General features: G+C 40.8%; 1 protein-coding gene across 8 annotated transcripts in view; it reads left to right on the forward strand.

The window, feature by feature from the left end:
• The window catches only part of KIAA0232 (KIAA0232 ortholog), a 100,415-nt gene that overhangs the window by 55,264 nt on the left and 19,791 nt on the right, over nt 1-25,360 (forward strand). For 6 of the 8 annotated variants that reach the window (XM_023206866.3, XM_023206863.3, XM_023206864.3 and 3 more), the window contains 4 exons: nt 2,401-2,538; nt 17,797-17,863; nt 19,059-19,140; nt 21,509-24,791. In XM_023206866.3, the coding sequence (XP_023062634.1) occupies nt 2,401-2,538; nt 17,797-17,863; nt 19,059-19,140; nt 21,509-24,791 (3,570 nt within the window). Of the gene's footprint in view, nt 1-2,400; nt 2,539-17,796; nt 17,864-19,058; nt 19,141-21,508; nt 24,792-25,360 lie in introns of those variants that run through there. The other 2 variants (XM_023206868.1, XM_023206869.2) reach the window with 2 other exon arrangements.

The raw sequence follows: 25,360 nt of genomic DNA on the forward strand, positions 1-25,360 counted from the left end.
ATGTGCTGTGCGAGGGCATTTCTAGTTATGTCCTAGAGACAAAAGACCTGTAGATCTATTTAGCCAGCAGGACTTAATGGCATAGCAGTGGGCAGATGGGCTTGGGCCACTGAAGGCAGGGAGGTCAGTGAGGAGGTCATCACTGTGGGCTGAAGACCTAGTAGGAAAAACAGGAATATAGTTAACCTGAAATTATGCTTGTTTGATTGGAGTGGCTCATCTTTTAGGGGCAAATAGGGGTTCTTTTGAGTAATAGATCAGTAGATTATTACTGAATGCTCTCAGAATCTGACTGTATCTAATTCACAAGCCACCAAAAGTTTTGCCTAAATTGGCTGAAGGGGGAAAAAAGGCTTCAATAACTAAAAGTCCAGACGTTGGGCTGGCCCCTGCTAGGTTTGATTCAGAGCTTCCCAGTGTCATTCAGGCTTCTGCTCTGCCTCTCTGCCTACCACTTTTTGTCAGCTTGGTTTTGCAACCAGCTCCTTATAGGGTAAAGGGCAGTGACAATGAGCATGTTTCTGGGATCATATTCTCACACGCTGTCCAGAGGTCATGTTCTCTACATTCCCAGCAAGAACCATGAAATGTGCATTTCTGATTGGCCACGTGCCTCTCTCGGGGCCAGTCTTTGTGGCCCAAGGGGGATGATGGGGGTAGTGTTAATCCCACGCGGACACATTGTGGTTTTGGTCATTTAGGCACTGCTAGGCAGGGGCGTACGCTCAGCAGCGAGCCTCCAGTGACTGCTGATGGATTTCCAAGTGGCGTGTCCTTTTTCTCCCCCAGTTCCCAGTCTCCCTTTTGATAGAGACAGCATAGGAAAGTCAACCAGAACTCTAGCCTTACGTGACCTCCCTGTAGTGTCTAGAAAAGTACCTGATAATAGACTCTCGTGCTGGGGAGTTCTTTAGTTGTATCCGCTTTTGGTACTTGATAATTATGTTCTTTCTTTAAGATTAGGATTTTCTGAGTAACTATTTGAGAAATGTCTCATATTTTATATTTATGTATAAGCAGACTTTTTTTTTGTTTTGAGACACTCCTGACCTCGTGATCCACCCACCCCTGCCTCCCAAAGTGCTGGGATTACAGGCATGAGCCATCGCCCCCAGCCATAAGTAGACTTTTAATAGTACAGGATAGGAGACTACAAGGATAACAATAAGTGAAATAGAAACATCTCGGCTCTTTTTGTACTCATGTCTTTAAACTGTGATTAACAGTTCAGTGCTGTTAAATTTTGGTTAAGTTATGATACATTAACACAGTACCTTAAGCCAGAAAAAAAATAGCATGAGGGACCTCTCACATATAAGTATAAATAACAGAATGCAAAAACAAGTGTGTATAATATACTATTGTTTATGTAACTTTTGCTACCGATTTGATGTTTCTTAATTCAACCCAAAATTACAAGGCAAAACAGAACTTGTATACAAAATTTATAATGTGATAAACTCACTCTAACATTGTTTGAATCATAAAAATGTCAGGCTGCTTCATACGTTTTTTTATTCTTTCAAAAGTTAAAACGAAGTGAAATCTCCATCCCCACACAAATTTATCATGAATAAGTTGTCCAGGCTCCAACTGCTGTTCCAGCAGCACTTTTCATACCTTGATACACAGTGCAAAGGAAATTTCTTTATCTCAAAATCTGTTTGCCTACTTAAGTTAGCAAGGAGCTTTCATTAACTTTCATTCCTTAGTATTAATCTACAATATACTGACATGCTAGAAGGCAAATATCAAGATACGAATTTAAAAGAATTCTGTAAGTGCCTTCTAACCAAATTATGTTCAGTTAAACTCATGCTTGTGATTAATACCAGCATTTGGCAATTTCTATTTGTGTGAAGACATTTTCAAAGATGAAATACACAAACTTTTATTATAAATCAGCATTAACAGGGCAGTTAGGTAAGGAAAAGACATCCAAATTGAAAAGGAAGAAGTAAGACTGTAGTCACATATGACATGATCTTGTATAGAATATAGAGAAAATCCTAAGGAATGAAATTAAGAAAAAACTCCATTTGCAATAGTATGAAAAAGAATATAATGCTTAAGAAAAAATTTGACAGAAGTGCAAGACTTGTGCAAACTATAAAGCGTCTTTGAAAGAAATCAAAGAAGACCTAAATAAATAGAAAACATCCCATGTTTGTGATCAGAAAACAATACTGTTAAGATGGCAGTATGCCCTAAGTTGTTTTACAGAATCAGTACAATCCCTCTTGAAATCCCAGCTCCCTTCATCGCAGAAATAGACAAGCTGATCCTAAAATTCGTATGGAAATGCAAGAGGCCTTTTTGTGACTGAGTATGTGTGGTAGATGGAATATAGTAGTGTCCATGTTAGCCCTGGTCATTTAACCTGGTGCAATTTCATTGCAGGAGAATGACATCTTCCTGGGCTGGGAAAAAGGAGCTTATAAGAAATGGGGAAAGAGTAAGAAAAAATGTTCAGATCTAACTCTAGAAGAAATGAAAAAACAGGCTGCTGTCCAGTGTCTTCGATCTGCTTCTGATGAAGTAAGTTTACATTTTATTTCTAACACTTAAGAGAATAAAAGAAGGGGTGTTTTAAGTTTACAGATAGGACAACTTGACCTCCAAAAATTGGGAAAACAAACTACTTATTTATCTTACAAAGTAACGTGAACATTACCATTTTTCCATATTTTCTGAAGTTTTATAAGCTTTTCTTTTATATGTACTACTCTAATTAAGAGTATACACAAAATTTTATATCCTTTTTCTGACTTGACTATTTCATCCTGTTATTACATTGTCTTTATTCTTTTTAGTGGCTAAGATGCATTTCATCAAATAATATTTCAACAGCAGTATAATATTATTATCTTTATTACTGGATGTTTACCTTGCTCTTGATTTTTTTGTTGTTGTTGTTGTTTTGTTTTAAGACAGCGTCTTACTCTGTTGCCCAGGCTGGAATGCAGTGGTGTGATCTCGCTCCACTGCAACCTCCGCCTCCCAGGTTTAAGCAATTCAGCCTCCTGAGTAGGCAGAATTCCAGGCACCTGCCACCATGCCTAGCTAATTTTTTTGCATTTTTTAGTAGAGACGGGGTTTCACCATGTTGGCCAGGCTGGTCTTGAACTCCTGATCTCAGGTGATCTGCCTGCCGTGTTCTCCCCAAGTGCTGAGATTACGGGCATGAGCCATCACACCCGGCCTGCTCTTGATTTTTTTTGTTACGCTGTCTAAAATATTTTATGTGGGGTTTTTCTGTGGTCTGTATGATTACATTTGAATACATTCCTAGAAGGGAATAGCAGTTCAGACACTTCAAAAGTACTATATTGGCATATGATTTATATATTTTTTTGTTTTTAGAAAGTATTACAAGATTATTTTATTCTTTTAACATTTCATATAAAATATTTCTCATGTCTTTCAGTTTCCTGAAATAACAAAATATCTTTTGCAGTTAATATTATGAATTCTTATTTTATTATTCACTCTTAAGATGTAATCTGTGAGATCATGACTACTGAAAGAATTATTTTGCTTTGACCATGCTATTTGAGATAGTATGGTTTAAGTACCTTTATGATGCAAGGCCAAATTGAGCGGACTCCGACCTCCAGAAACTTCCTTCCTGAACTAATTGTTGAATGGTCTCGTGTTGCCATCGTTGGCTTTGTTATCTTTGCAATCTGCAGAAGTTTATTCTCTCTGGCTGCCACTGATGCAAATGGTTTTTAACGCTTATTTGTTTAGTGTTTCCCACCTTTCTGTTCTCATCCAACTCCAAATTATCTCTGAGGCTAGGAACAGTGGCTCAACACCTGTAATCCCAGCACTTGGGGAGGCCAAGACGAGCGGATCACCTGAGGTCAGAAGTTCGAGACCAGCCTGGTCCAACATAGTGAAACCCCATCTCTACTAAAAATGCAAAAATTAGCTGGGCGTGGTAGTGCATGCCTGTAATCCCAGCTACTTGGGAGGCTGAGGCAGGAGAATCGCTTGAACCTGGGAGGCAGAGGTTACAATGAGCCAGGATCGCGCCACCATACTCCAGCCTGGGTGACAGAGGGAGACTGTGTCTCAAAAAAATAAAAAAAGAATTGTCTCTGAATGCCTGACTCCCCTGGCCATATACTCATGATACATTGTGTAGACCTCAAATAACATGGCCCTCACATCCTAAATTGCAATTACTCATTTGACTGTGCTCACTGGGCGCAAGGACCACGAGTTCCCCATCTTTTTTATCTCCTACCGCCTAGCACAGTGAGTGCTTATCATATGAAAGGTACTGATGTTTTTAAATGAATCTAACGTTCATTTTTTAAAAGGCTACCCTTTCATCCGATTATTTTTTCTCTTCCCCGCTGTCTTCTTCTCCCCCACTTCTGATTTTTTAACTTTTAACTTCTCAATTTCTTCTTTTTTTTTTTTTTTTTTTGAGACGACAGAGTCTTACTCTGTCACCCAGACTGGAATGCAGTGGCACAGTCCTGGCTCACTGCAACCTCTACCTCCTGGGTTCAAGTGATTCTCCTGCCTCAGCCTCCCAAGTACCTGGGATTACAGGCATACACTACCATGCCCAGCTAATTTTGGTATTTTTGGTAGAGATGGGGTTTTACCATGTTGGCTAGGCTGGTCTCGAACTCCTGACCTCAGGTGATCCACCTGCTTCTGCCTCCCGAAGTGCTGGGATTACAGGCGTGAGCCACCGTGCCTGGCCAACTTCTTAATTTCTTAAAGTTGCTGCTTCATACAGCATGGAATAGGAGTTTGGAAGTTACCACTTATACATACAGCTATCTTAGGCACCATTTCATTACAACAATTAGGAACATAATTAACCTGGTTTAAGGAAAAATAGAAATATATGTAAAGGATACAAGGATGTCTTACTGAAGCCAAGTGCTAGAAGTATAGCAGCCTCAAGAGAGAGCTGAACTGGGAATTATGTGATAGACAAAGTCACTTTCAGTAACAACCAACCTGCAATCTCTCATTTCCTTCTGTACCTGAGTCGGGGTCATTCCCTCTCTGTCCAAACTCTGGTTTTCTCTGCTTTAGCACATAGTGAAGAATGGCCATTCCAGCTTCTAGCCCAGCGTGACCATGGAACTCTACTGTCCAACACCATTCATCTAGAGAGAGAATCTGATTGGCTGGGCTTGAGCCAGGTGATTGAGCCTGGGCTTGATCAGGCTTGAGCCAGCCTGATTTGATAAGCCCTGGTGAGGGGGCAAGGCTGCCTGGAGGTTCATCACTTCAGGAGGGACTGTGAGTGACATGCCCAGAGAAAACTCTGCAGAGAAAACTTTGTGGTTAAAATAGTGGGTTTTTTGGTTTTTTTCTTTTAATTTAAAAAAATATAGGGACAGGGTCTCCCTGTGTTGCCCAGGCTGATCTTGAACTCCTGGGCTCAAGACATCCTCCTGCCTCGGCCTCCCGAACTGCAGGGATTACGGGCCTGAGCCACCATGCCCGGCCAAAATGGCGTTTTCTTTATGACACTGAAGGGGAGTAAATTGATAATTTGTAGATTGATAAAGTAATTTAGAGCTTTTAAAGGAATTCAGAATGCAGATTTTTTTTTTTTTTTTTTTTTTTTAAACAAGTGAGAAGTTAATTCAGGTCAATTATTTGAGTAAAATCCAAAGAAACTGCTGAGTTGTAGTCGGAAAGAAAATATGGGTAGTGCAGTTTCAAACTGAGAAAGGATCTTATTTCTTCTTTGGACTAAAGTTGCTGAGAAATGAGCTTAGCCTTTGACTCACGGTTAAGCTGAGGAGATGACAAGGGCAGCTGAAATCAGCTGTGAAAAGATGAAGAGTATAAAAGCCTTGTATGAGTAATGCAAGACCCTTCTCCTGTAGCTTGTTGAATTTGCGTGTAATTCATACTAGCCGAATATGTTGTGTGAGGTGAAGAACTTAGTATGAGGTAGAAACAGTGCAAGGGAATAGTTGTGGCTTACAGAGATCTGTGATTCTTTAGGTTATTGCTTTGGGAAAATGCTTTCCTTTGCCTGGCTGTCATAGGCGGGATTTTTATTTTCAACCCCAATAAAGCATATTTGTACTTCCTTGCTCTTTCCTTCTCATTTTATTAAAAAAAAAAAAAAAGTCGGATTCGTTTTTCCTAACAACGATTTTTAAAAATCTTACCAAATTAAAATTAGCTGAGGAAGTGAATGTGCCAGGCATAACCAGATGCTCAGTAATTACTTATGGAATGAATGAGGAGAGTCTTCAAGTCCCAGTCCCTGCTCTAGAGCCATGTGTTGTTGTTTGTGCATCAATCTATAGACCCTTTAAACCAGGTGTCCCCAACCCCCGGGCCGTGGACAGGTACAGGTCCATAGCCTGTTAGGAGCTGGGCTGCACAGCAGGAGGTGAACAGCGAGCAAGCTTTAGCAAGCTTTACTGCCTGAGCTCCACCTCTTGTGAGATCCGCAGCGGTGGCATTAGATTCTCATAGAAGCACGAACCCTATTGTGGACTGAGCATGTGAGGGATCTAGGGTGAATGCTCCTTATGAGAATCTAATGCCTGAGGTGGAAGTTTCATCCCGAACCCCAAGCCTACCTGCTGGGTTTGTGGAATAATTGTCTTCCACGAAACCAGTCCCTGGTGCCAAAAAGATTGGGCACCACTGCCTTAACCCAGCTCACCTGCCTCTTGGGGAGCCAATGAAAAGAACCCTCTTTAATTATTGCCTATTGCAATAGAAAGAATCAATGTGTGGTAGTTTAGGAATGGTAGGCCATCTGTGTGTCCCCTGGGTTTCTTTTTATAATCCGTCTATTGGCTTCAATGGAAAGAAAGGAGCAAAGAGGACCTCCATCAAAAATTATAATGCAAAATTTTATTTTATGTTTTTGTCATGAGTGTTTGCATATTAAGTATGCTAATTTCCTGAGGATGGTCATGTTTGTGGTATTGTGTGTGCTGTGCTTTCCCATCCAGTCCAAATGCCCTCTTTTTTTTTTTTTTTTTTTTTTTGAGACGGAGTCTCGCTCTGTCGCCCAGGCTGGAGTGCAGTGGCCAGATCTCAGCTCACTGCAAGCTCCGCCTCCCGGGTTCACGCCATTCTCCTGCCTCAGCCTCCGGAGTAGCTGGGACTACAGGCGCCCGCCACCTCGCCCGGCTAGTTTTTTGTATTTTTTAGTAGAAACGGGGTTTCACCGTGTTAGCCAGGATGGTCTCGATCTCCTGACCTCATGATCCGCCCGTCTCAGCCTCCCAAAGTGCTGGGATTACAGGCTTGAGCCACCGCGCCCAGCCCCAGATGCCCTCTTAAAAGCGCTTTTCAGTACAGCTCTTTAGACAGTCACTACCAATTGGTCACAGTCAAAAACCACTAACAATTCAAGTTTATAATCTAGTAGATTAAAATGTTAATGCCAAATAAAAGACAATGATGTAGGTTATATTATTATATTAGATATAAGTGTAGGTAGGGAGTAGTGGTGATGTTATGCATTACATGTGAGGTGAATTATTTTCTCATTATGTGTATGTGACTATTATAGTTACAGTGTGAACTGTTTCTATAAAAGCATCCATAGTTATCAGACTATTCACTGGTGTCATGGTATAAGGAAAGTGGCTTACTTCTCTGGCTCCACTTACATGCTTGTGATACTACACTGTGCCTCCACTTTATCCTTGTAACAAGTTGTACCCCACATTATAGCACTTCTCTTGGCCTGCTCAGCTCATTATTTTATGAGAGACATTGCCAAAACAGAGGGCAAGTCAGTTGCATCAGAATGTAATTTTATACATTGATTAAAATGTGGCTGTCCCCGTGTAAAGGTTGGCTGAGCAGTTGGTGAAGATTTATTTCTCCAGGGAATCATGACCTTTGATGGGCTTTATTGGTTGTTAGGTCCCACTGAAAACTGCCTTGGCTAATTTCCTTTCATTTACATATGCAAATAACATGCATGTCTCTGGGTGTTCGTTTTCATTAAAATATTTTGCACATGCTTTGATTGCAGTTAGTTATGGGGTCTGTAAAGAGGAATGGTGTTATGAATCAGTCATAGGCAATTCAGCCCTCCCCTAGATGCATATTTTTTAGGTGATTATTATCCTAAGCTGTCTGTTTCATTCCTGCTATCAGTGGACCTGGCATATACCTGATATTTGTTAAATGTATGCAAACCTCTCTTTGTTTCCCCCTTTAAAAAAATAACTACTTATATTTGTTTTATTGAGCCACTTAAAACTGAATCAGAACTAGTACTTTATCTCCCACTTTGAGGGTGGTTAGAAGATTAAAAACTTAATGAGGCCCTGTTTGGGGAGTGAATAAAGTTAAAATGCAATAACTCTTTCATAATACCATTCATCTGGGGTTGTTTTGAAAGTAGCAGCACTGCAGCTTACCCTGGGGAGCTGACCAGCCCCATTGTTATTTAAAGAGCCTTAGAGAGGACTTATACCCTAAGTAGGGTGGAGTCCTAACATTCACTTGTTTATATTCTCACATTGAGGTAAGTCTACCAGTAAAATTCTTTTTGCCAGTAAAAGTATAGAGTATACCTTAGTATTTTGTATATGCATTATTTATATGCTGTACTAGCCGAATATGTTGTATGAGGTGAAGAACTTAGTAGGAGGTAGTATGAATTTATATAAGCAGATCACTTAAGGTCAGGAGTTCGAGATCAGCCTGGCCAACATGACAAAACCCTGTCTCTACTAACAGGGTTATATGTACAAAAAACCATGAAAAGTATGTCATGGCAGTGTTTACCTTCAAGGTTAATTTTGACCATATACAGTTGGCCCTTCATACCCATGAGTTCTACATCTGTGGAGGTAACCAACAGTTGATCAAAGGTATTTGGGAAAAAATGGATGATTGTGTCTGTGCTGAATATGTATAGACTTTTTTCCTGTCATTCCCTAAAAAATGCGGTATAACAACTACACCCATAGCATTTACATTGTATTAGGTATTACATGTCATTTAGAAATAATTTAAAATATATAGGAGGATGTGTGTAGGTTATATGCAAATATTATGCCATTTTATATAAGGAACTTGAACATCTACAGATTTTGGTATCCTCAGGGGGTCCTGGAACCAACTCAGTATAGGGATGACTATATACTGTGTCTTGACACATGGACTGTTGAGCCCAACCTTTTCTGGGTAATACTAAGAGCATCATACAATGATAACATTTATTGAGCGCTTACAATGTGTGAGGTGCCTATCTGAATGCATTATGTACATTGCAAGAAGTGATGCTGTGCTGTCTACAGACCAGAACCCCTCAGAAGAAGCCAGCGATTACTAAAGCTATGAACGCTCACAGTTGTGTGATCCTGTCCTGCCTGAGGAAGCCTAAGTCCTATCTCTTTGGGTATATAGATGGCAGTGGAGCTGGAGCATTTGAGGAAACTCACGGGCCATACTAGGGACTTGGGCTTTTCCCCTGAGCAGCTGTGAAGTGTTAGGGTTTGGAGAGGAGTAGCGCAACCTGACTTACTTGCCAATCAGATACTGATCAGAGAGCATACTGGTTGCTGCACTGAGACTAACTAAACAGGGTGAGTGAGCTGTGCTGGAGGGACAGAGAGTAGATTGCGAGCCCGCAGTGAAGATGCAGTTGCAGGGCTCCAGAATGCAGATGGCTGGAGGATTCTGCATCTGTTTTTGAAGATGGAACTGACAGGATTGGATGTGGGGTAGAGATAGGAGGAGGAAACAAGAAAGACAGCCAAGGGTTTTGACCTGAGCAACTGCAAGAATGTCATTCCCAGCCGGGCACAGTGGCTCATGCCTGTAATCCCAGCACTTTGGGAGGCAGGCAGATCACTTGAGGTCAGGAGTTCGAGATCAGCCTGGCCAACATGGCAAAACCCCGTCTCTACTAAAAATACAAAAATTATCCGGACGTGGTGGCTCCCGCCCATAATCCCAGCTACCTGGGAGGCTGAGACAGGAGAATCACTTGAACCCAGGAGGTGGAGATTGCCTTGAGCTGAGATCGCACCACTGCACTGCAGCCTGGGCGACAGAGCAAGACTCCAGCTCAGACAAACAAACAAAAAATTATCCGGGTGTGTTGGTGCATGCCTGTAGTCCCAGCTACTTAGGAGGCTGAGGTGGGAGAATCGCTTGAACTGGGAGGTGGAGCCAAGATCGTGCCACTGCACTCCAGCCCAGGTGACAGAGCGAGACTCGGTTTCCAAAAAAAAAGTAATTTTTATTTACTAAGGAAAAGGAACCTAGGGAAGGAATTCTTTGTGGTATGAATAAGGATTAACCTATGAGATGCCTCCTAGGAGATAGCTAAATGGAGATTTTTGAACAGGCAACGGAGTAAACTGAATATGCATGTCTAGGGTTGGTGGGGTAGAGTGGTTTATGAGGACCAGGCATGAAATAGACCATTTTCTTTTTGTTTATCTAACCCAATTCTTCTGATCTCTTTTTAGAAAAGGTAGAAAATTGGGATTTTTTTAGAGGAAATTTTCTGATCTTTCAGATGTTGAGAAAGTGAGAACATGAGAACAGATACAGAAGTGGAAGGGGCTGCTGTAAAAATTTGAGAGGGAGGCACTATAAAATAGACACGTGTGGGGTTAAGGGCTGGGGTATGAAAACAGATTGAGAGTTTGAGGAGCAGAAAGGGCCAAATGATGGCCCAGTGAATCCCTGTGTGTCCATTGAAGTTGAAGAAGCCAGGTGTTGGGAGCACAGCTGGAGACCCATGTGCCCTTTCCTCATGACTTTCCTCATCATCCCTCTCAGGTTACCACTATACCCAGCTTGGTGTTTGTCTTTCCCATGCTTGTTTTCGTATGTTTACTAAATATTGTTTGAAGATGTACACAAATACTCATAGCATGATTTTGCATGTACTTAAACTTTCTATAAATTATACCATACTCTATATGGTTTTGTAACTTCTTTTAGTTAAAAGTTTTAAAATTTTATCTAGATTGATAACATGATCTTATAATGTCTTCATTCCTAAATAGTTGTCCATTGTGAACTACGTAACACTGTTTATTCTCCTGATAATGGGCCTTTTAATTGCTTCTCATTTGGGGCTATTATGAAGAATGTAGAAAGGAACATTCTTGTTTTTTGTTTTTTAGATGGAGTCTCGCTCTGTGCCAGGCTGGAGTGCAGTGGCGTGATCTCAGCTCACCACAGCCTCTGCTTCCCAGGTTCAAGCGATTCTCTGCCTCAGCCTTCCAAGTAGATGGGACTACAGGCACACAACACCATGCCCAGCTAATTTTTGTATTCTTAGTAGAGACGGGGTTTCACTATGTTGGCCGGGATGGTCTCAATCTCTTGACCTCGTGATCCGCCCCCCTCAGCCTCCCAAAATGCTGGGATTACAGGTGTGAGCCACCGCGCCCTGCCGAAAGGAACACTGTTATACACTTATCCTTGTGTGTGTGTACAGTACTTTTTCTTGCGTGTATACTTAGGCATCAGATTACTAGATTGAAGTCAGTGGTTTTTTTTAACTGTTACACCCTTATAGACTGGAGTATGTGATGAAAGCTATGGACCTAACCAGAATGTTATACTTAAACTTTTCTTGTATGAATTACTTTGTTACGTGCCCACTAGTGGCCTCCTTAAGAGCTCGTGCTTCCTAGATTAAAAATAACTGGTCTAAATTCTGACTATTCTTAATTGAACCATGAGGTGAAACAAATAATATCCAGATATTCAACTCATAGCTTTCTGAGGTTCTATAGCCAAATGTCCTTCAGGAAGTTTACTTGTTAGATATCTAAAGGGAAAAGAAACTACCATCTCCATATGAAAGTAAGAAACAGGACTTTTTTTGCATATAATAAAAAATAGGGTTTGCCTGGGCGCGATGGCTCATGCCTATAATCCCAGCACTTTGGGAGGCTGAGGCGGGTGGATCGCTTGAGCCTGGCAGTTTGAAACCAGTTTGAGATGGGGTTTTGCAGAAATCACGTCTCTGCAAAAAGAAAAGAAAGAAAGAAAAAGGAAGCCAGATGTGGTGGCACACGCCTGATTTCCAGCTACTTGGGAGGCTGAGAAGGTGGGAGATGAGTCCTTTAGGTCAAGGATGTGGTGAGCTGTGATCGCACCACTGCACTCCAGCCTGGGTGACAGAGCAAGATCCTATCTCAAAAATTAAAAAAAACAAAAAACAGGGAGGGGTTTGCCTAAATCGGTAAGATGCTATAATGAACTGGGAGACTTGAAGGACTTAAGTCAAGCTGAAGTATTTTCCTCTTTTTGTAAAATGATGAAATGGAGGCTCAGAGAAGTTAAATAACTTGTCCGGCTTCACACAGCACAGCAGGTCTCATGAGTCTAGATCATGTTCCCTTTATGTTACATCACCCTGCTAAAGAGCAGGGCCACCTTTTTCTAAGCTTCGATTGATCACCTTATTTAATCATTGTAACAGTTTGCTATCCTCTACTTTTTGTTGCAGATTTTTTTCAGCATTCTAAAGACTACATAATCTGCGCTCTAGATCATGTTTGAAGATATTTGTCCGTTGGATACTTCTCTCCTACTCTGTGTCATTTTTTAGAGAGCAAATGTGCATGAGAGCTGGAGGCAGGCCAATTTCTATAGACCATTTGGTGATCAAGGATAGGAATCTCAGCTCTCATACAGGGGCCTTGGCAGAAACAGCTGTTTATTTGGGGGAGTTTTTTTTAACTTTGTATTACTTCTCTGGCTATTGAAGGCATGAGTTTGTGAACCCTGGTACATATTCTCAGTCTTCTCGCTTGGTGCTCTTTTATTTGCTTAACATTAACTTAGTTCTAAATTTTAAAAGGGTTTTTAAAACTTCTAGTCATTAAAGTATGGAATTGATCCTTTACTTTCCAGTAAAATGATTACTGTGATCACCAGTAGTCATTCTATCAGTATCTAGTTGGGTTTCCTACCACTAATCTTCAACTCCCCTTTAAACTGAAGACTAAGATCTGAAAAACTGTAAAAGCCCCATGTGCAGGGTTGGGCTGAAAACAGGAGTGTTTGAAAGCCTGTGCTTCAGTTACTGCCGCATAACTAAGTACTGCAAAACTTAGTGGCTTGAAACAACTATTTTATTTACTCACAATTCTGTGAGTTAGCTACGGCTCAGCTGGGAGGTTCTTCTGCTGTTCTTGCTTGGGGTCTGTGAGGGCAGGTGGAGCTGAAACATCCAGGATTGCTCTCCTCATGTGACTGGTGCTTCAGTAAGCATGGCTGGGAGCTGTGACCTCTCCCCACATGGCAGATGGAGAACACTCAGAAGGTAGCATTCCAGGAGGGCATCTGTCACACTCGGCAACATGTTATTGTGAAACCCAGTCACCGTGGGAGGGGCCCAACCTAGAGGCAAGTGCTGGGAGGTGCAGTTCTTTGGGGGCACTCCAGTAACAGCCTTTCCTCTGACAGTTACTTTCTGGAGAAATTGAGTAGACAGGTTTTGGACTTTGGGATACCAGGCACCCCTGAGGGAAAGCATGAGACACCATAATGAAAATTGGGGAGTGAGTGATTCCCCCTTCCCTTTTTGGTACCTGACTGACAAATAGGTTTATATTCCAAAGATAGAAGTGTGGAAGATTTCTTAACGAGGAAGTGGTTACTGTAAAGAAGAAACATTTGAGGGACAAGATGGTCTTTTAAAAATTATAACCATGATAATAGAAATGAAAAACTCAATAGACGGTTTGGAAGACAGCTCTGGAAATCTTCCAGAAAGTAGAACAAAAAGATGAAGAAATGGTGAACAGGAGACAAAAGAAATTAGGGGACCAGTACAGGAAATTCAGTAACCAGCTATTAGGAAATGTGTCCTAGTAATCGCACTATGGCAGCACCTGTCTGGCATTTAGGGAATATCCAGTCTAAATGAACCCTCCATAAAAGAGAAACCTGTAAGGTGAGTAATATGGCACAGAAACCTTTGAGTATGGAGAGGAGAGGTGAGGCAGAATAAGTCAAATTGCCTTTCTTTTACTTTACACTTACTAGCTAAGGTCCAAGTTGAGAAGGATGGGAAGTATTTAGAAGATGGAGGAATACTGGAAATGTTGTAGGGATGGGAAGTGATAGGAATTTGTCAGGGAACAAATAAGACCCTCATGAAGTAATAGGACACCAGTTGCTGTGTTTTGACCGAGGCTCAGTCTCCATGATCATGTAACCCTTCAACCCCACCCGCCAGCCAGAAGCAGAGAGCACAGCAGTGGCAAGAACCTAGTGTGTTGGTCAGAGAGAGAAGGAGCAGCCCATGAAGTCCAGGGAGAATCCAGAGGGGTTTGGGTGGTATGCATTAGGTGAATTATCTTTTTACTCCTCCAGCCTCCAAATCAAATGATAGCAAAAATTAAAGGCATTTATGAAGTGTTGAATCAAAAAACAAGATTGTAGAAAATTAAAAATGTACGAAATCTAGAAATGACACCAACACTTAAGTGACTAAGATGACAGGGACTCCGGGTGCCTCACATGTGTCATGTTAGCTTTTTCTACTGAATCTTCGGAGAGAAGTGCTGGCATTCTTGGGTCTAGAGAGAGGAAGTGGCACACGTGTCCTTTGCTGCCCGGTGAATATAGCAGGGCAAGAATTCAGACCCAGGCCAGCGTGACTCCAAACCCCAAACCCAAATACATTCCACTGAGTCCTCTTCTCAGAGAAATCCTCTTCTCAGAGAAATTAGAGTGGTTATCATGTCAATTGCAGGAGAACAGGGGTCCTCCTAACCGTGTGTTCACTGGGGGTGTGAATGAGCCAGTTTATGGTAAGCAAGTGGCCGGCTGGCCATGCGTTCGGAAGGTTGCTCACTGAGCGTGCCCTGAAGCTTGCCAGTGTCTGCGTGTGGCTCGCTACTTTGCAGGTTTGGAGTAGTGTAATTTGGATTTTAGAGTGCTCTTACAGTTTGCAGAGTGTTTTACATGCGTTGGATACTGGAAGGTGGGTGATTATTATCCATTTTACAGTTAGGAAAAGCAATTCATGAGTTCAGTGGTGGAGTGGTAGCATTTTGTTCACCTACAGTTTGTGCTCTCTTAGAGTTGTTATTAATATATAACTTAATCTTTCTTTGTTTTTTAAGATACTATAGGCTCTCAAAATATTCTTGAATGGCCTTATGGATATGCTATACTACTGAAATTTGATTATTAATATTTTCTAATGGTTTATATAATTGGGAAAGTGAATAAAAATTTCTCATTAAAGCTGTAAATTAACACTTTGGAACGCCTGCCAGGAGACAACAAAGGGCGATGACAGCTTCTGCTGTGCCTCCATGCTTCCCAGCTTGCTGTGATGGTGACCTGGGGTTCTCATGATTTTTTATTTTTTATTGATTTATTTATTATTTATTTATTTATTTATTTGAGATGGAGTCTCGCTCTGTCGCCCAGGCTAGAGTGCAATGGCGTGATCTCGGCTCACTGCAACCTCCGCCTCCTGGGTTTAAGTAGTTCTCCTGCCTCAGCCACCGAAGAAGCTGGGATTACAAGTGCCCGCCACCACGCCCAGCTAATTTTTTGTATTTTTAGTAGAGACAGGGTTTCACCATGTTCACCATGTTCACCAGGCTAGTCTTGAGCTCCTGACCTCAAGTGATCCACCCACCGTGGCCTCCCAAAGTGCTGGGATTATAGGTGTGAGCCTGGGATTACAGGTGTGAGCCACTGTGCCCAGCCGACTTTTTTAAAAAATATAAGATGCGGGCCGGGCGCGGTGGCTCAAGCCTGTAATCCCAGCACTTTGGGAGGCCGAGACAGGCGGATCACGAGGTCAGGAGATCGAGACCATCCTGGCTAATACGGTGAAACCCCGTCTCTACTAAAAATACAAAAAAAACTAGCCGGGCGAGGTGGCGGGCGCCTGTAGTCCCAGCTACTCCGGAGGCTGAGGCAGGAGAATGGCGTAAACCCGGGAGGCGGAGCTTGCAGTGAGCTGAGATCCGGCCACTGCACTCCAGCCCGGGCGACAGAGCAAGACTCCGTCTCAAAAGAAAAAAAAAAAAAAAAAAAAAAAAAAAAAAAATAAGATGCTACAGGTAGTCAAAAGAACAAAAAAAACCTGGTTGGTAGAGCTTGCTTTTACACAGAGAGTAAGGAGTAAGCTCTTAGTTTATTTTGCTGTTTAAACATGAGAGCAAAAAAAAAAAAATATATATATATATATGTTTATATATGACAGCAAATATATATATATCACTCATATAGTATATATTCACTCAGATATTAATAAATATATGTGTATATATGTAATTCTAAGACAAAGCATGAAAAAATATGCAGTAACCAGGTTGTAATGACCATTCTGATTAAATGGGACCCCATTTTAGAGTATTGGAAAACATTTAATAAGCGATCCCTAGAGGTTCGGTGTTCTGCATTGGAGACTAGCCCTAGGTTTAAAAACCTAGTGACATAGGCTTGCTGTACAGAACAGTATGCAGTGTGTCAGCTGACACTGGTGTTGCTTTCACGATCCGAAGGAAATGGAATATAACTGCCGTCCTTGTCACACCTTGAGCATTATGGTAAGCAGATGCTTTCTGGTGCAACTGTTTGTGGTTGAATAGTGTTTATGACTAATATCTGCCATGGTTTTTAAGAGTGTTTCTAAAGGAAAGGGCAACTCTTGTCTGGCCTATTTTTCTGTCTTCCTATTAAAAACTGTGGTATGACGTGGACAGAATGTAGCTCTAGATGTTTACAATTAACTGTTTTCATTGTAATCTGTTTCTTGCTACTCAAACTGTGCAACTGTGGGATTTCTTATGTAGGATATCTGTAATATTTGTGCTGAGTCATTTTGAGTTAAGTGAATGCGGTAAAGTTCTATTTTTAGCCCGTCAAGGCCTAGTGAGGGCACTGGCTTAGCAGAACTCTCCATCACGCGCATCTGTTTGGGTTATGCCCACCAATAAAGACTTGATTCCAGTTTAAATAGGACTTTGCTCACTGAGTAAATCTAAAGTTTTTGAGAAATAAGTTCACTTTTTTTGTCCACTGTAAAAAAATTTTTTTTCTTCCTGTGAGAAATTGAGACTCTTAAAAGTTAAAGTCCACATAGTGAAAGGTTATTTGCTTGTGCCTGTTTTCAACATTCATTTTTCCTTAAAGGTTGACTCTTATTTTTACCCTCCCAAATCCAGACTCTTCTATGTACTCTCCTTAAATTTTAAACTCCCAAGCTTTGTATAGAAGTCGCTAATCTGATTCAGATGCTGAAAAGGAGACAAAGCTTTCACACTTACAATATTGGCTTCCGGACCTTTGTTGTTGTTGTTGTAATCATGAGTGTTCATGTTTCTTTAAAACAGAAAAAGAAAAAATCGGCTTTTTTTTTCAGAGTGTGAGCTCCTAGAGAACTAAGATGAGGTTTTGTGACTTTCCTTCGTTTTAACTCTGGTATAAGACCTTGCTCACATAAATATTGAATACTCTTTTTGATGGTGACTGACTTTTGGTCATATGATGGACATTTAGGCCCTTAAATCTGCCCCATGAACAAGATGACACACCTTTGAAAAAGCAGAAGCTATTCTGGGAGGTACATGAATATGTTCACGTTTTATCACTAAGTTTCATTTAGTATGCTTTATTAGTAATAAGCATGTATACTAATTTGTATCTACAAACCTGTAATTTTTAAACTGTAGTATTCACGTAAATATTGGTAATGTATTTATTTTGGAACATGGATGATTTGTAAAACCTATGTATTAAAACAAAAGTATACAAATACCTGATTTGTACATACCTGGCTGTGACCTAATGTGTCTTTTTGTTGTCATGCAGAGCTCTGGTATCGAGACTTTAGTGGAGGAGCTCTGCTCCAGACTGAAAGACCTTCAGAGTAAGCAAGGTGAGGTCAAAAGCGCTGTGCACACACATGCCAGGATTACATTCCTGAGGAATCTGGATTGGGGAAAATGTTAGAACTGATCAGAAAAGAAAACCAGAACAAAGTCTTTGTGTCCAGTGTGTGTCACTAGGCCAGCCTCATGCTCCATCTGCAGCTCTGTTAGTGGCTTCTGTGTCAGTTCCAGCAGTCACTCATAGAGAGTCCTGCAACCAAGGGAGGGACTTAGTCCACAGGTGCCCTCAGAGATAGGAAACACTTCATGTTTTCTGTTTTTTGGGTTTTTTGTTGTTGTTGTTGGCTTCAAGTTGAAGCTCAGAGATCAGGAACAATATTGTCTCTTTCCTTTCGCCATCTTTGCCCCTCTGTTAATATCTGCCTGTTGATGTTGAGACTGCTAAATTAAGACATTAAATTAAGATGTTAAGACATGAATTACTTCAGGTTTGGAAGGGACTTCTGTTTTGACTCAACTTTTTTGGAAACACAGACTTGGCAAGTTTATTTAGTCATTTCAATATATGAACCCTCCTCATACTTTTTCTAACTTTTCTGCAATCTCTAAGAGTGAGACTTTCATATTAAGGGTAAGGATCCTTGTTTCCTTACCCTCTTCATGGTCATTTTGCTGCCCACCAAGCCTTGAGCCTGCCTCTTAAGGGCACAGTTTATTTGTAACCTAAGACAGTATCCTAGGCTAAACTAAAGGTATAGCCCTTTTTCCTATTTTAGTTGAAATAGCCCTTGCTCACCTACATGTTAAGTAATAGAGCAAATTGTAAGAAAGAATATTCTTTACAGATCAGTTTTAGTCAAGATGAGTCAATGTAAAGTCTATGAGTGTAGAATTTTGTAAAAAAATATTTTTGGAATCTAAACAGATGTTCTGTCCTTCTGGTCTAATTAATAAGTACACAGGGGACTTCAGGCTCTTAATTAAGTGCCTCTAGAGCACTGTATCAGTGACAGGATGAACAGCTCTCACCTCTTGGCCTAATGCTAATGTGGTTAACCGGAGAATTCCCTCTGGCACACTGAAAAAATAGATTTTTATTAAACAGACAGATTGGTCTCGAGTTTGCCTTTTAAACACCAAAGTCTCTATTTCTTGTTAAAATTAGTTGAGAAACTTTGAAATACATGGGCATTTATTAACTAGATATAAGACAAATCTTTCTGAATTTTTGTTTCATAACAGAAGAGAAGATTCACAAAAAGTTAGAGGGGTCTCCCTCTCCAGAGGCAGAATTATCCCCTCCAGCAAAGGATCAAGTGGAAATGTATGTAAGATTGTATTCAGTAATAAAGTGTGCATTTGTTAAAATCAAATGAATAACTGCTACATGGTTTCCATTTTCTGTTTGTCATCTTGTTTAGTTTCATTATAATTTAAGACACATTTATCAAGTGCTTATGTGCTTGACACTGAGAATTCAAAGGTGAAATAAGATGGTTCTATCCTTAGTGTGCATATTCAATAAATATTTGTGGAACAAATGAGTGAAACAAAGAAGGTTATTATTTGCTAAGTCTGTGTATGTACTGTTACCTTTAATATTCACAACAGCCCTTTGAAACAGCTGTAAGAGTTTGCGATTATCAGCCAGGCACAGTGGCTCACGCCAGTAATCCTAACACTTTGGGAAGCCAAGGCAGATGGATCGCCTGAGGTCAGGAGTTCAAGACCAGCCTGGTCAACATGGTGAAACCCTGTCTCAAAAATTAGTCAGGCATGGTGGTACACGCCTGTAATCCTAGCTACTCGGGAGACTGAGGCAGGAGAATTGCTGGAACCCCGGAGGCAGAGGTTGCAGTGAGCTGAGATTGTGCTATTGCACTCCAGCCTGGGCGACAGAGCGAGACTCTGTCTTATAAAAAGAAAAAAAGAAAAGAAAAAAGAAAGAAAGAAAAGAAGTGATTGTCCATGTTCACAAGCAAGAACACTGAGTTCCCACTGTTTACTGCAAAGGGAACATAGGCAAATCCTTCACCTGCCAAACCTGCTTCCTAAAGATACTTTTCTTTTTTTCTTTGTAAATAATTAGTCTTAAAATAATCTGCATTATAAACAGACTTCCCTATTATACATTTTATTTTAATCTTCTGAACCTCTGACACCTAAGAAAAAAACGGCATTTCCTTGGTTTGTATAGACCTGTATTGTCCAGCACAGTAGCTGCAAGCCATGTGTGACTACTGAGCACTTGAAATGGGGCTGGTTCAAACCGTGATGTGCTGTCAGTGGACAATTCTCATTGGATTTCAAAGACTGTATATAAAAAAGAATGTAAAATACTGATTACATGTTGAAATGATAATATCAGGAGTTTAGTTGAATGAAATATATTACTGGAATTTCACCTGTTTCTTTATGTTTTTAATGTGCCTGCTAGAATACTTAAAATTACCTGTGAAGCTCAAAATACATTTCTGTTGGTCAACTCTTGATGTAGACTGAGAAAGAGAATCAAGTTCAGGCCCTTTGAAAACATGGCCTTTTACCACTTCATGTGTGACCTTGAGCATTGCCTCAGTAGCCAATGTGACATTAAATTCTTCCTTTCGCAGTTTGTTCTGCTCTGAAATCTTCAGTGGCTCCCAGTTTCCTAGCAAATCAAAAACACTTTCTCATTTTCAAGCCCCCTGAAAACAGCCTCCCTGGCTTTTTGTACCCTGCATTTCTAGTGATCTCTGCTCTAATGAGTTCTCCATTCTGTGAGCATAACGTGTGTCTTCGTGTCCTCACACAGGTTCTTAGGCCTCACAGGTAGTACTCACTAAACTTGCGGAATAAATCTGGAATTCCAAGGCCTAGTTGTGGCCCACTTTAATTGTTTTAGACCTCACCAATATCCTCTTTCTGAATACTTGAATGTGGTCATTCCTACCATTTATGAGGGCCTGCTTCAATGCCAGGCAGTATGCTAGCGGTTAAGAAGCTGCTTTTCCGACTCATTTTGCATATTAATTCCTTTACTCCTCAGAACTCTGAGAGGTAAATATTACTAGCTCTATTTTGTAGGTGAGGAAACTGAGCTATGGAGAGGTTAAGTAACATGCCGAAGGTCACACAGCTAGTAAAGTAGGCAGAGCCAGGATTTGACCTCAGAGAATGTGGCTTTAGAGCTCATACTCTTGACTGATTTGCTACCGAGCTTTTCCACTGCATGTATTTTCAGTGCTCACAGTAACTTCATGAGGTAAGTCATAGAATCACCATTTTGCAGTTGAGGAAATAGTCCAAAGCAGTAAATAATGAGCTTAAAGTCGCAAGCAATAGTGACTTAGCTGAGATTCAAATTCAGATTTGCTTACTGAAGAGACTGCATTCTTTCTTCTATTATTTGTCCTTTTTGACTTCTTAATTCAAATGCAAACTTTGAAGATAAAAACTGTCATCTTACATATTTTCTCAGTATTCTTAACAGTGCATATCACAGTGCTGAGCAAAATGGTGCTTGATGCATGGGACTAATCTTAAGCATATTTTACTGTATTATAAATTATTGTAAAGTTAATGATTCTTGGATGATGTGAATGTTGACACTGCTAAAATGAAATATTCCATTATTTTGGTTGGTAGTGTTGTTTTACTGTAACTAAAAAATCTGTATACTCATATTTTGAACTCTTCACTCTGTTTTTTAGGTATTATGAAGCATTTCCACCGCTTTCTGAGAAACCAGTTTGCCTGCAAGAAATCATGACGGTGTGGAACAAGTCTAAAGTCTGTTCTTACTCTAGCTCTTCTTCATCATCCACAGCCCCACCAGCTAGCACAGATACTTCCTCTCCTAAGGACTGCAACAGTGAAAGTGAAGTCACCAAGGAAAGAAGCAGTGAAGTGCCCACCACTGTGCATGAGAAAACCCAGAGCAAAAGTAAAAACGAGAAGGAAAACAAATTTAGTAATGGCACAATTGAAGAAAAGCCTGCTTTGTACAAAAAGCAAATCCGACATAAACCTGAAGGAAAGATTCGCCCTCGTTCATGGTCTTCTGGCTCCAGTGAAGCAGGCTCAAGTTCCAGTGGGAATCAGGGAGAATTAAAAGCATCCATGAAGTATGTTAAAGTAAGACACAAGGCACGAGAGATTCGAAACAAAAAAGGGCGGAATGGGCAAAGCAGGCTTTCTTTGAAGCATGGTGAAAAGGCTGAAAGAAACATTCATACTGGAAGTAGTAGCAGTAGCAGCAGTGGTTCTGTCAAACAGCTGTGCAAGCGGGGTAAGAGACCTTTAAAAGAAATAGGGAGAAAAGATCCTGGAAGCACTGAAGGAAAAGACCTGTACATGGAGAATAGAAACGACACAGAGTATAAAGAGGAGCCCTTGTGGTACACCGAGCCAATTGCTGAATATTTTGTTCCTCTGAGCAGAAAAAGTAAACTAGAGACCACATACCGAAACAGACAAGACACAAGTGATCTGACGTCAGAGGCAGTGGAAGAATTGTCTGAATCAGTGCATGGTCTTTGTATCAGCAACAATAATCTTCATAAAACATACCTCGCAGCAGGTACTTTCATTGATGGTCATTTTGTAGAAATGCCTGCAGTTATAAATGAGGATATTGACCTCACTGGGACCTCATTATGTTCTCTACCAGAGGACAATAAATACCTGGATGATATTCATCTATCAGAATTAACGCACTTCTATGAAGTGGATATTGATCAATCCATGTTGGATCCTGGTGCCTCAGAAACAATGCAAGGAGAAAGTCGGATTTTGAATATGATTCGACAAAAAAGCAAAGAGAACACAGATTTTGAGGCAGAATGTTGCATAGTGTTAGATGGTATGGAGTTGCAAGGGGAACGTGCAATATGGACAGATTCTACCAGCTCCGTGGGTGCTGAGGGCTTATTCCTGCAGGACCTTGGCAATCTGGCTCAGTTTTGGGAGTGCTGTTCATCCAGCTCCGGTGATGCGGATGGGGAGAGTTTTGGAGGAGACTCTCCAGTTAGACTCTCTCCCATCTTAGACAGCACAGTGCTCAATTCACACCTGCTTGCTGGCAATCAAGAGCTCTTTTCAGATATTAATGAAGGATCTGGTATAAACTCTTGTTTTTCAGTGTTTGAAGTGCAATGCAGTAATTCTGTTTTACCATTTTCTTTTGAAACACTCAACTTGGGAAATGAAAATACAGATTCTAGTGCTAATATGCTTGGGAAAACACAGTCTAGATTGCTAATATGGACCAAAAATAGTGCCTTTGAAGAAAATGAACACTGTTCTAATCTTTCAACAAGAACTTGTAGTCCATGGTCCCATTCAGAAGAAACACGTTCAGACAATGAAACATTAAATATTCAGTTTGAAGAATCCACACAGTTTAATGCAGAAGATATTAATTATGTAGTTCCTAGAGTCTCGTCAAATTATGTAGATGAAGAACTTCTAGATTTTTTGCAAGATGAAACTTGCCAGCAAAACAGTAGAACTTTAGGTGAGATTCCTGCATTAGTTTTCAAAAAAACATCTAAACTAGAATCCGTCTGTGGTATTCAGCTAGAACAAAAAACAGAAAACAAAAATTTTGAAACTACACAAGTATGTAATGAAAGCCCACATGGAGATGGCTACAGCTCAGGGGTTATTAAAGACATTTGGACAAAGATGGCAGATACAAATTCTATGGCTACAGTAGAAATAGAAAGAACTGATGCTGAGTTGTTCTCGGCAGATGTAAATAACTACTGCTGCTGCCTAGATGCTGAAGCAGAACTGGAGGCCCTTCAGGAGCCTGACAAGGCTGTGCGGAGGTCAGAGTACCATCTGTGGGAGGGACAGAAAGAGAGCCTGGAGAAAAGAGCATTTGCTTCTAGTGAGCTATCCAACGTGGATGGTGGTGATTATACAACACCCTCTAAACCCTGGGATGTAGCCCAAGATAAAGAGAACACATTCATTCTTGGAGGAGTTTATGGAGAACTCAAAACCTTTAACAGTGATGGGGAATGGGCAGTTGTACCACCTAGTCACACAAAAGGAAGTCTGTTACAGTGTGCAGCTTCTGATGTGGTGACGATAGCTGGTACAGATGTCTTTATGACCCCGGGAAACAGTTTTGCTCCTGGGCACAGGCAGTTATGGAAACCCTTTGTGTCATTTGAACAGAATGATCAGCCGAAGAGTGGGGAAAATGGGTTAAATAAGGGATTTTCTTTTATCTTCCATGAAGACTTACTAGGAGCTTGTGGCAACTTTCAAGTCGAAGATCCTGGACTTGAATACTCATTTTCTTCCTTTGACTTAAGCAATCCATTTTCACAAGTTCTTCATGTAGAATGCTCATTTGAACCTGAAGGGATTGCATCTTTCAGCCCCAGTTTTAAACCGAAATCAATCCTCTGTTCTGATTCAGACAGTGAAGTGTTGCACCCCAGGATATGTGGTGTTGACAGAACACAATACAGGGCTATTCGGATCTCTCCTAGGACTCACTTTCGCCCAATTTCTGCATCCGAACTGTCCCCAGGAGGAGGAAGCGAGTCAGAATTTGAATCTGAGAAAGATGAAGCAAATATTCCCATTCCTTCTCAAGTTGATATATTTGAAGATCCGCAGGCAGATCTCAAACCTCTGGAAGAAGATGCAGAGAAAGAAGGCCATTATTATGGAAAATCAGAGCTTGAGTCTGGAAAATTCCTTCCCAGGTTAAAAAAATCTGGGATGGAAAAGAGTGCTCAGACATCACTGGATTCCCAGGAGGAATCAACTGGGATTCTGTCAGTAGGAAAGCAAAATCAGTGTTTGGAATGTAGCATGAATGAGTCCCTGGAAATAGATTTAGAAAGCTCAGAAGCAAATTGTAAAATAATGGCACAATGCGAGGAAGAAATTAATAATTTTTGTGGTTGCAAAGCAGGTTGTCAGTTTCCTGCTTATGAAGATAATCCAGTTTCTTCGGGACAGCTGGAAGAGGTATGTGTCTGCGTATTGGTATTTGACAAAAGGATTTGATCAGAGTTTAACCGAAGAACAGACATGTCAGGCAATGAAAGATAGGGTTAAATTATTGGGAAGTTAGCATAAATGTCTTAAAACTTAAATTGTTCTAATTTTACATGTAAGGACTTAAAATGGATTTGATGTTTATAAATTTGAACTAGACAGTAGAGTTTTTCTGGAGAGAAAAAGCTTTTAAAAATCACAGGATGTAAGATTCCTATGTGTTGTCTTAAGATATATGTTATTGGCCGGGTGCAGTGGCGCACACCTGTAATTCCAGCGCTTTGGGAGGCCAAAGTGGGTGGATCATTTGAGGTCAGGAGTTCAAGACCACCTTGGCCAACATGGTGAGACCCCATCTCTACTAAAAATACAAAAATTACCCAGGCGTGGTGGTGGACACCTGTAATGCCAGCTACTTGGGAGGCTGAGGCAGGCGAATTGCTTGAACCCGAGAGGCAAAGGTTACAGTGAGCTGAGATTGCATTCTGCACTCCGGCCTGGGTGACAGGGTGAGACGGTGAGACTCTGTCTCAAAAAAA

This window comes from Piliocolobus tephrosceles, chromosome 3, assembly GCF_002776525.5.
Source record: "Piliocolobus tephrosceles isolate RC106 chromosome 3, ASM277652v3, whole genome shotgun sequence".
Taxonomy (NCBI): Eukaryota; Metazoa; Chordata; class Mammalia; order Primates; family Cercopithecidae; genus Piliocolobus; species Piliocolobus tephrosceles.